The following is a 12,012-nucleotide window of genomic DNA, read 5'->3' as shown; positions in this document are numbered from 1 at the left end:
CTTCCTTCCTTCCTTTCTTGACAGGGTCTCGCTGTGTAGTTCAGCCTGGCCTTGGAGACACTATATAGCCGGGCTGGCCTCAAACTCATGGCAGTCCTCCTGCCTCAGCCTCCCAAGTGCTGGGAGTATAAGCATGTGCCCCCATTCCTGGCTTCACAAAACTTTTAAAAACCTAGTACATATGGGTTGGTTTTTTTTTCTCCTCCTTCTTCTTTTTCTTTTTCTTTTCTCTTTTTGGTACTGGGAATCAAACTCATAACCTCACACTTGCCAGGCAGGCACTGTGCTGCTGAACTGTATTCTTGGCCCTACAGGTTTTTAAAGCTATGTCTATGCTTCCTGCGGCCCATGACTTACAATTTTATAAGTTTAGTCTTTGGCTAATGTTTGGCTTGAAAAGTGTTCAGCAGAGGTGAGCAACTGCTGTGTGCCAGGCTGTGGTGAAACTTACACACAAAGAAGAGAAGAATTATACAACTTCTTCCCTTTAGGTGCATGCAATGTAATAGTTACACAAATGTGATGGACACAGCCTTGCAGAAAAGTAACTTTTTTGGTGGTTATAAACTGAACTTTTCTGGTATTTAATTTGTGGGGAACACATTCATTCTATAGATATTGCCTTTTTAGATTATGAAAGCCTCATTGCTTGCTGATGAAGAAGATGTAGATATGGTGGATCAACATTTCAGTCATCTTCCTTCCAAAGGAGACACTTCTCAGGAAATCTGTTCTCCAAGAATCCCCATTTCAGCAATCCATTCGTCGAAATCTCGTTCACTAGGTACCATACAAAATATGTCATTTTACAAGAAAGCTGTAGTGTCACCATACCGTGCTTTTTGCTCTGTTCTAAGCTGAGAAGACTTCTACAGATATACTGTACCAGCAAGAAATTATATTCATAAGTATCTTTTGGATGTGGCCAGATTTTAAGAACCAAAGTTACATTTGTTGGTATAGAAGTTATATAAATATATAGAAGTTATATAATATAGAAGTTATATAAAGTTATATAAAAGCATTTGTGCCATGCTTTTGTCTGCTTATGAATGTGTATTAGATAGTAAGCTCTGATTTCCTAATTTTTTTGTCTCTCCTTATTTGGAGTATTCAGCAAATCATCCTGCACTATACTCTTCGTGCAGTCCTAACACTATTTTGCCGCTTTCTAGGGATAAACATTGGTTTTTGTAATTAAAAACTCATCAGATTTTTACTTTTCCATATACCTTCTAAAATTCCTAGGCAGGGTATTACAGGTTGAATTTTAAAAGCTTTCTTTCTCTAGAGGGATTGGAAATAGACTGTTAATGTCAGTGAAGAATTTGAGCAGATACTTCAAAATATTACAAAAGCTAAATAACTACCAGAAAGAGTTTTATGTTGCCTTAAAAAATAAGTTGTTCAAAATCTGGGGCTGGGGATTTAGCTCAGCGGCACAGCGCCTGCCTGGCAAGCGCAAGGTCGTGAGTTCTATTTCCAGTACCAGGAAAAAAACCCAAAAAATAAATAAATAAATAAGGAGCTGGGGATTTAGCTCAGCGGCAAAGCACCTGCCTGGCAAGTGCAAGGTCGTGAGTTCGATTCCTGGTACCGGAAGAAAAACAAAACAAAAACAAATTTTTTGTGTGCCCTTACTATAAACTTTTTGCAAAATTCTCAGTGTGACAAAGCATGTTTTTCGGTTGTCTCTTGTGGTTTTTCTGCTTGTTTGTTTGTTTGTTTTAAACGGGGTCTCACTGTGTATAGTTCAGGTTGCCCTTGAACTCACTGTGGGGCCCAGCCTGGCCTCAAACTCACAGTGATCCTCCTCCTGCTTCAGCTTCACAAATGGCTGGGATTACACCATGCCCAGTGAAGCATCAGTTTAAAAGAAATTTATTTTTTCCCAGTTCAGAGCATGAACCTGGGGCTGGGTACATGCTAGGCAAGTGTTCTAGCACTGAGCTACATTCCCAATTAAACATTTTTATTTATTTATTTATTTATTTTGTCTTTTTGAGGCAGAGTCTCACTATGCAGTTCAGGCTGGCCTTGAACTCACTTTGTAGTTCAGGCTGGTCTCGAACTCTTGACGATTCTCCTGCCTCAGCTTCCCGAGTGCTGGGATTACAGGCACGCACCACCACTGTACTACATGAAAATCTTATACTTCGATAACTCTTAACTGTATGGTTTAACACAAAAAATATGTAAAATTAAAGCCAAGTTTGGTGGCACATACTTGTAATCCCAGCACTCTAGGAGGCTGAGGCAGGAGGATCACAAGTTTGAGCTCAGCCTGGGCAATTTTAGCAACTTAGTAACATCCTGTCTTAAAATTTTGAATTTTTTTTTTAAAGGGCTAGGATGTACTTTAGTGCAGAGGCCCTGGGTTCACTCCCCAGTACCAGAAAAATAAACAGAAAAACCCATATATGTTTATATAAAATTGGAAAAGGGCAGTAGTAATAAGAAGTCTTTTCTAGAAAGGCACTTGTACAATCATAAGATGCCTCAGTGTGATTTTATTCCTTAAGTCTAACATTAAGCATTAGAGTTAAGTCAGGGTGACATGTGGGATTCCACAGAGTATGAGCACGTTTGCCAGACTTCCCTGAGTTCCTCTCCCATTCTTGCTGTTCAGTGGCTTTATGGATTTGGACAAGACACCTACCTGAGGTCGGTTTTCTCACTGTTAAAGTGGAGGTGACAGTAACGCTTACTGTTTAAAGTTACTAAGAGGGAAACGATGGGCACAAGTGTCGTATACTGAGTCTGCTGCACATAAGCGCTGAATGAGTTTTCAAAGGTAGTAGTTTTATTATTGACATAGACACAATCATCATTAAAGTTCTTTGATGTTCTGATTGAAAGAATAACTTTTGTATTAAACTCTTAACCTGCCTCTGGTCATCCATACCTGATTAAATTAGTTTGATACAATACTGAATGATTTCTGCCTTACTGATTTTTGATGTTGTACAAGAAACAGTAAACTATGTTGTTAAAAGTCTTTTTCTCCCTCATTTCAGTTGGCGGGTTACTACAATCAAAATTTATAAGCGGAGCTTTTCTTTCACCAAGTGCCTCTGTGCAAGAATGTCGAACTCCTAGAGCATCATCATTAATGACTATACCATCCACGTCCCCTTGGTCTGTCCCTCCACCCCTGGCCACTGTGTTTACAGTGCCTAGCCCAGCCCCTGAGGTTCAGTTGAAAACAGTGGGCACACGCAGGCACCCAGGCTTAGTCCCTCTGAAAAAGTCTGTCACATATGGCAAGGGAAATCTTTTGATGGATATGGCCCTGTTCATGGGACGCTCATTTAGGGTTGGTTGGGGCCCTAACTGGACTCTTGCTAATAGTGGAGAACGGCTGAATGACTCTCTTGAACTGGAAAACCATCAGGTGGCTGATGGTATGGAATACGGATTCCTACCCAATCCAGTAGCTGTTAAATCGTGAGTTACATTCCTTGATAATTTTTGAGAAAAGCAATGTCATAAGTAAGAGGGAAACTTTATTATCAGGAAATCCAGGGTCAGGACTCTGACGTACAATTTTTCTGTATTTATTCCTAGCACAGTTTCAGATAGAAGGAGGGTTTTTTGTTGTTTATTTTGGTTTTATTTATGCTACTGGGGATCAAACTCAGGGTGGCTGAGCTACATTGCCAGCCCTTTTTATTATTTTGAGAAAAGATTTAAGTTGCCCATGTTGGCCTTGAATTTGTGATCCTCTAGCCTCAGTCTTCTGAGTAGCTGGAGTTACAGGTATGTGTCACCATGCTCAGTGAGTCTCTTTTTTTAGTATCTGTAAGTTTAGCTTCATTACTTTTGATAAGTGTGTATGAAACAGGCATCTCACAATACCTTTTGGTCTTTTGGATGTTATAGTACCCAAATGCAGAGTGCAGCCAGTTCAAGGCCAGCCACACTGACTCCCATGGTAGTTATAACCTGGTCTAATAATAATAGACCTTTGGATTCTCAACGTCTGGATGAGATTATTTGTTTACTCATTATATAGTAGATAAATTCAGTATAGTTTAATATTGGGAAACAAAATTTTTTTTTAACTTGAGAGTGGGTTTGTGTATATATGTATAAAATACATTTTGGTGAATTTACAGAAATACTGATTTTTCTAGAGTTAATGTTTAATCTCTTTGTGTGTGGGTGTGTGGTACTGGGAATTGATCTCAGGACCTTTGCACTGAGTTACATGCCCAACGCTTTTTATTTTGAGAAAGGGTCTTGCTAAGTTGCCCAGGCAAGGCTCATACTTGTGATCTTCCTGCCTTTGTATTTTTTATAATAAAATATTTTAAATTTTATTTTATTAGTACATGTTCACAGTACATGAAGTTTACCTTAGGGAATAGATAGATATATGTAACACATCTTGATTTTCTTTATGTCCCCCTTCGCTCCCCACCCACATAATAGCATATTAATTATAAAAATGAATAGGATTCTCTGTAACATTTCTGTGTATGGATACATCATGTATTGCTGATAACAAAATTACTTTAAAATCACTAAAATGTTTTGTACTGTTTGTATTGAAAGAAATAAAGGCTTAATTATAAGGAAATCTTATCTTCTGTCTTACGTTAATTTTCTACTGTTTCTTATTTTTCATTCCTGTAGCCTGACTGAATCCCCATTCAAAGTTCACCTGGAAAAACTCAGTTTGAGACAAAGGAAGCTGGATGAAGACTTGCAGTTATTTCAGACACCTTTGGAGCTGAAATTAAAACATAGCACTGTCAATGTTGATGAACTGTGTCCTTTCATCACCCCCAATATGGGAGTGGCTGTCATTCATGACTATGTACATTGGGTTAAGGAAGTGTCGAGAGATTTAGTGGAAGATCAGAGTGAGTACACAGTATGCTTTTGACATTTAGTATCCCAGGAATAGAGGTAGTAGTATGTTTCTGCACCATTCTTAAAAGTGCGTGCCTAAGATTATATTTTGCTATAATTGAGTTAAGCAGAACTCATAGAAGAAAAAATTGTTATCATTTACAGTTTTGTGATTATTGTTTGATGTTTTTGAGGGTCTTGCTCTGTATTTCAAGCCGGCCTTGACTCATTGTGTAGTGCAGGCCTGCCTTGAATTTGCAGCAGTCTTCCTGCCTCAGCCTTCCAAATGCTGGGATTACAGGCATGTGCCACTCCACCCAGTTCATCATTTATAATTTTTATGCTTTGTAATATATAAATTATTGCTTAGAGAACTGCAGTCAGTAAAATCCCTTGGATCATGAAATTGTATGCCTGCTTTTATTTCAAACAGAGAAATTGCATTTAATTACATTCACCTTTACTGACTGTAGACTACTTTATAATGTCCTGTTTGTCCATTGTCTCACCTTTTCAAACATGAAAGTTATCTTCCCATGGGGCTGGGGATTTAGCTCAGCGGCAAAAGCGCCTGCCTGGCAAGCGCAAGGTCATGAGTTCGGTTCCCGGTACCGGAGAAAAACCAAAAAAAAAAAAAAAAAGAAAGTTATCTTCCCAAGACATAAGTGGCTTAAAAAGACAGGTTTTTGTGTTTTGTTTCTTAAGGTGTGGAGCATTCTGATTTAGAGAATGGAACTGGATTTTTTTACTTGTATTAGAATCCTGCCTCTGCTACATAATGCTTTTAACTTTTGGGCAGGTCACTTAAGTCTCTATAGATCATATTTTTCAGCTGTAAAACAGAGTTCACTTTTATATAATTGTGTTATATGGATTAAAGTTTTTTTTCTTAAAGTACTTTGAACAGTATCATATAGACTCAAGTTTTAGGCTACACCTCTAACAGTATATAATATTCTTTTACAAGTTTTTTCGTTTTACAAGTTTTTAAAGTACTTTACATCTCTTGAAGCATTTCGTAGACAGATTTTGATCAAATTAGAGAATCTTTATCATCTGAGATGAGTAAGATAGGGATAGTTTTGGGGAAATAAGTTTGAATGGATGTTTGTGGTGTTCATTCACTTGTGGGTTTTTTTACACTAAATTAAAGGTGTAATTCTGGAATTGTAAAATTTGGCATCACAGCATTGCTTTTTTTGTCCTTTCCCTAGTTGTAAAGCCCTGGAGCTTAACATGGACATTATGTGAAGCCCTGTGGGGCCATCTGAAAGATCTCGACAGCCAGCCGGGTGAGCCCAGTGCATACATTCAGATTCTGGAGCGAAGGAGAGCTTTCTCTCACTGGCTTTCCAGTAGTGCTACAACTCTGATTGAAGAGGAAGTCTCAGCCCGAAAAGACAACCCTATAGAGGCTGTCTTCAGCTACCTCACAGGCAATAGGATCAGTGCGGCCTGCTCTCTGGCACAGCAGTCAGGTAGGGAATCTGGTCCTCCTCTATGCCCTTGCCTGCTTCTTACTCATTGTCCACTGCCCCACCCCTTAGTTAATGAATTTGTCTTATCTCCTTAGCTGTATTAAGTGTGGACTTCACAGGAAAATTGTTAGTTCCTCCAGAAGAGAAACATGTCCTTTTCACTTAAACATCTCTGTAGACCCTAACACATTATATTTACTGAATTAAAATTATCTTAATTGTGGTACAGATACATTTGCAATAATACCAGAAAATTCAGAAATGCAGAAAGCAGTAAATCAATGCACTACTACTCAGTGCAAACGTTTCAATGTCCAGTTTATACTTCAGTGGTTTTCTTCGTAGTATATATATATCTATATATAGTATCTACATACATCTAGAGGTATAGCCAGGGCAAAGTATACCTATAAACTTCCAAAGACAGTTTCTTTTCATTATTCTGTTCTTTTCATGTATCATATTACAAATGTTGAATAATATATATTTAAACACTTAGAATCTTTTATACATAAGTGTACCATATTAGCAAATTCCTTTTTCGACACCTTTTTTGAAAAATTTTTTCTGTAAATAGTATTTAGAATGTATTAAACGTAAGTTTTTGTATTGATCTACTTATTTCATCCAAATATATAGGATTTTTTGTTGTTGTAGGAGGGAGGGAGGGATATACTTTGCATGGGGACTTAGGAATTGGGTTGGAAGAATCTGGCCTCTGGATACTGCCTTCTGTCTCCTGCTAAGGAGCCCTATGCCTTTACCTTGACCTTGGAAGCTCCTAGGAAGAACCTCTCTCTTGGGAGGGAAAAGACGTTTCCTCTCTTAGGAAGTGGGTGCTAAGTAGCTAGAGAAGAGACTGAGAGCTGCATGTTAGATTCTTGTACCCCCATCTTCCTGTGGGGATGGAATTCAGAGGGCTGAGAAGTAAGGTGGCCTCACCTCCTGGCTATTGGGAGGGGTGGGTAGGGTAGCAGAACAAATAGTCTTAGAAAAGGCAGTGCATAATGTAGGCTGGCCCTTTATTCCCACCACTTCCTGGTCATATCCGGAAACACTGTTCCCTTTTCCTCACCCTGAGGTCTTCAGTTGGCAGCTCTGGAGTACATCGTAACTCTGGTTCTTGCCGAGATAGAACTTCTCCCAGGTGTGCTGCAGGACACTGCCTGAGCAGGACCAGGCTGATGGGGAGGAGGCAAAATGGGCCAACCATCCCTTCTGGAAGATTTGTGCGTTCCATGTTCACACCTTTACTCATGCCAAGGATCCTGCACATACTTTGCCCTTTTGGTATTTTGTGGGTTTTTGTTTTGTTTTTTCTTCTTTTTTTGGCCCTCATCTTTTTGAGAAGGGACTAGGCAATTCAGGCTGGCCTCAGACTCGTGGTTATCCTCCTGCCTCAGCCTCCCAAGTGCTAGGACTACAGGCATGTGCCACTATGCCCAGTGGCTTTGGGTCTTTTAAATTCAAGGCCCAGCACATGTGCTACCAGTTTTGTCCCTGACCCACCATCCCACATAGTGTCACTTCACTGCACACCTGCATCAACTATTAGTGGTCCCATTCAGTAAATGAATCCTATGTTGCCACCAACTGCTCCTTAGTATCTCCCACTACCTGAGGTAGGAGCAAGCCACATAGTTTTTAGTTACTCTGCTTGACACAGAGTAGACTGACTAACTTTACTCCCAACAAAGCCCACATTCCTATAAAAGCTGATCTCACTGCTGTAGATAAATGGGACTGGAATTCACTGGAGAAATATAGAGAGCCAGAGCAGGAGGTAAGGGTGAGTTGGTGGTAAGATCCAAAAAAGAAAAGGGGATAAGAAGGAGGCAGGTAGAGCATTGTGTTTGTGATGAGAGAGAACATGGGTCAAAGGTATAAAGGCCTTCTAAAGGAGAGAGAAACGGACAAAGAAAACACCCTCAGAGTGGAGAGAGGGAGGGCGAGGATGACAGCAGGAGGAGACTACAGTGGACAGGAGGGAGACCTTCTGGACAAGGCAGTCCTGTAGAAAATCTAGAAATTTAATTTCTGATGCTGGGAGGGATGACGCACACCTGTAATCTCAGCAGCTGGGAGGCTAAGGCAGGAGAATCGCTGCGAGTTCAAGGCCAATCAGGGCTACATAGTGAGGCCCTGTCTCAAAAAAAGAAAAAAAAAAAGAAATTTAATTTCTGAGTTGCATTAACTTTTTAAAGGGATTTTCCATATTTATATTTATAGGGGTTTTTTTAGTTGCCCTTCCTTTAATAAGGCATTTACCAAGTGCTTAATGACTGTCTTGACACAAATCTTGATTTAAAAAAATATATAGAACAACATTGTTCAGCTTCATCTATGTACAATTAGATCTTTCTTATGATCTTGTTTATGGAAACCTAATTCATCTAAACCCAGCTAATTGGAGCCATTGACTGTGTTTATTTTGGAGCACTCAACTAATTTTGAGATTATAAGAAAGCATACAAAAAGCTAGAATCAGTAACTTATTTATAAATGCCTGGTTGTATTCCATTATCACTATACATTTAGCTCGGTCCCTTTCATAGTCTTCATACAGTTGTACAGTGTGATTTTGTCTTTAGGATTGATCCTCTGTAAACTTACAAAGATTACAAGTCATTAAGAAGGTAATGTACCCAACAGCAAACCTACATCTAGTGGGAAGGGATTTTAAAAAGTGTAAGTCAGGTCCTTAGACTTTTTTTTTTTTTTTTTTGGTTTTTCTCCGGTACTGGGAACCGAACTCATGACCTTGTGCTTGCCAGGCAGGCGCTTTGCTGGTGAGCTAAATCCCCAGCCCCAGGTCCTTAGACTTATTCATAAACTCTACTTTGTTTCTTTCCCTTTTCTTTTGATGCTAAGATTAAACCTTCGGCAAGGCATTGCCTTTTGGGTTACTAAAAACTTGAGCTTGACTATTCCCACTATTAGTAAATGATAGAACAACTAGAGAGAAACTCAAGAACATAGAAAATTTAGAACTGGGTATGGTGGCCTGCACCTGTAATCCTGGCACACAAGAGGCTAAGGCAAAAGGATTATGAATCCGAGGCTAGCCTGATCTGCATCTTGAGACACTGTCTCAAAGAAAGACGAGGGAGGTTAATTTTTTCAACTTAACTTAATAATGGATATGTGATAAAATAAAGTAAAATGTTTTATACTCTTAAGAAAAATTTAACATCTCAAAAAAAAACCCACAAAGCAGTTAGAAGTGACATATAGACTCCAGACTCTGGTTAGTGCATCTCTTGCTGTGGCCAGAACTGCTGTGAGTATGTTCAGGCTTCAGAAGAGGTTTGCCTCTAATATTCTCTGCTGTAGTAAAAAGGAGGTCTGGCTGGATCCCAGTGAAACCAGTGAAATTGCCAATGCCAAACCCTGTCAGCAAATTCAGAAACTGATCAAAAATGGTCTGAGACATGACTCTGTAACTGTCTAATCCTGGGCTCAATGCCAGGAAAACACCCTGACTCACTGGAAGGGCAGGCATACTAGCATAGATAAGCAAAGGACATAGCTGGTGCTCAAATGACAGAAAAGATAACCTGGATGAGGAGGAGGCAGATTCTGTACAGACTGCTCAGGAGATGCTGTGGATCTGAGAAAGCTGACCACCATTTGTATCAGTCTGAACCTGATGGTGAAGGGAAATGTGTTCAGAACAACTAGATCCTCATGGAACACATCCACGAGCTGAAGGCAGACAAAGCCTGTAAGGATCTCTGGCTAACCAGGCTGATGCCTGCAGGTCTAAGACCAAGGAAGGAAGCAAGCACCATGAGGAGCACCTCCAAGCCTCCAAAAAGAAGAGGGGAAGATCATTAAGACTGTCCAAAAAGGAAGAGACCAAGAGATAAAGCTCCCCTCTAATGTCTGTACATGGTGGCTTGGGTGATTATATACATCAGTCATTGAAATGTATATATATTTTGTTGTTGTTTTTCCGGTGCAAGGAATCAAACTCATGACTTCGTGCTTGCCAGGCAGGTGCTTTGCAGCTGAGCTAAATCCCCAGCCCCATCAGTCATTGAAATAAAACAAGCCTTTATCATTACAGAAAGAAAAAGTATGCCGAGTGTGATGGCAAATGGCTGTAATCCCTGCACTTGGCACCTAGGCAAGAGGATTGCCTTGAGTTCAGCCAGCCTGTGAATTCAAGGTCAGCCTGAAGTACATATATACTGAGACCCTGTCCCAGTAAAAAAAGAAAAACCCTGTCAGGGAAAAAAAAAGTACTGGAACTAATAGTTCCACAAGGTGTTGGATTTAAGATCGTCATGCAAAGTTCACTTGTGTTTCTGTATATTAGCAACAGACTGTCTATCCAAAAATGAAATTAAGGAAAAGAATAAAACAAGATGTAAATGAAGCAAAACATATATATTAAAAATGGAAAATTTTGCTGAGGCGATAAAGATCTAAATAAATGAAGAGATATTCTAGGTTCATAGAATAAATATTTCTCAGCTGCACTACTCTTTGCAGTACTATACCAGCGAGGATGGATAATGCTTGTGGGAGCTGGCCTGGGCATTTTTGGTGTGTTTGGTAGCATCTCTATTCTTTCCCTCTTGTTTCAACAATCAGAGATGTTTCTAGGCATCACCAGGTTTTCCTGAGGGGCACACCACCCTAGTTAAGAAACACCAGTTGAAAACCTTAGTATTGGGCTGGGGATTTAGCTCAGCGGCAAAAGTGCCTGCCTGGCAAGCGCAAGGTCGTGAGTTCGGTTCCCGGTACTGGAGAAAAACCAAAAAAAAAAAAAGAAAACCTTAGTATTAAGATGTGTGTGCTTATCAAATTAATATGTGCATTTGAAATAGGCTTGGGGCTGGAGATCTAGCTTAGCAGTACAGCACCTGCCTGGCAAGCTCAAGGTTCTGAGTTTAATTCCTGGTATCCAAAAAGAGAGAGAGAAAGTAATAGTATTTAGCCCAGTCTCCAACAGGTGTTTTGGCAGAAATTGAAAACTGATCCTTATTTGGAAGTGTGCAGAATTTTATTTGGCAAAGTTGACTCAGATTTTCAAACTTGCTTATATAAAGCTACAGTGATCAAGAAATTAGGAAGAACGCATAGATCAATGAAATAGAAAATGAGAATCCAAATACAGACCCTTTTCAATTTATGGAGAGTTGATAACCCCCCCCACACACAAAGGTGCTTGTGCTGGGGATAGAGCTCAGCAGCATAGCACCTGCCTGGCAAGCATGAGGTCCTGAGTTCAGTTCCCAGTTCAAGAAAAAACAAAGGTGCTAGGACATTTTAAATGTGGAAAGGATAATTTTTTTCAACAAATGCTGTGATACTTAAATATTCACATGCAAAAAAATTGATTAGATATCATACACAGAAATTTACTTGAGCTATGCACAGTGGTACAGTCCTATAATTTCAGCTCTGAAGGGGCTGAGGCAGGCAGATTACAAGTTCAGGTTCTGTGTGGGCAGCTGAGTGAGAGTGTCTCAAAATACAGAACTAAAAAGGGCTGGGTATGTAACTCAGTAGAGTGCCCTGGATTCATTGCCCAGTTACCCCCACCCCCAGTGCCCTAGAATTCTGATATCTGCTTAGTATGTTTTTTCCTAAATGGGAAAATCTGTAGAAAGTCAAAGTTTGACAGAAGTTGATAGCTGATATGACATGACCTTAGTAAGTGATTTTA

The 12,012-nt window shown here is 39.7% G+C and overlaps 1 protein-coding gene and 1 pseudogene across 7 annotated transcripts in view; both read left to right on the top strand.

Moving 5' to 3' along the window:
- Nup98 (nucleoporin 98kDa) overlaps positions 1 to 12,012 on the top strand; it is a 107,499-nt gene that overhangs the window by 79,038 nt on the left and 16,449 nt on the right. For all 7 annotated transcript variants that reach the window (XR_260183.2, XM_005380033.2, XM_005380032.2 and 4 more), the window contains 4 exons: positions 631 to 784; positions 3,018 to 3,447; positions 4,639 to 4,868; positions 6,072 to 6,335. Coding sequence is in view for 6 of the 7 variants with exons in the window: in XM_005380033.2 (XP_005380090.1) it covers positions 631 to 784; positions 3,018 to 3,447; positions 4,639 to 4,868; positions 6,072 to 6,335 (1,078 nt within the window). In the remaining variant the exon portion in view is untranslated. The remainder of the gene's footprint in view (positions 1 to 630; positions 785 to 3,017; positions 3,448 to 4,638; positions 4,869 to 6,071; positions 6,336 to 12,012) is intronic.
- On the top strand, positions 9,119 to 10,294 carry LOC102010575 (annotated as a pseudogene).

The sequence above is a fragment of the Chinchilla lanigera genome, unplaced genomic scaffold (assembly GCF_000276665.1).
Source record: "Chinchilla lanigera isolate Chin_1 unplaced genomic scaffold, ChiLan1.0 scaffold00013, whole genome shotgun sequence".
Taxonomy (NCBI): Eukaryota; Metazoa; Chordata; class Mammalia; order Rodentia; family Chinchillidae; genus Chinchilla; species Chinchilla lanigera.
This window is presented reverse-complemented; position numbering and strand designations above follow the sequence as displayed.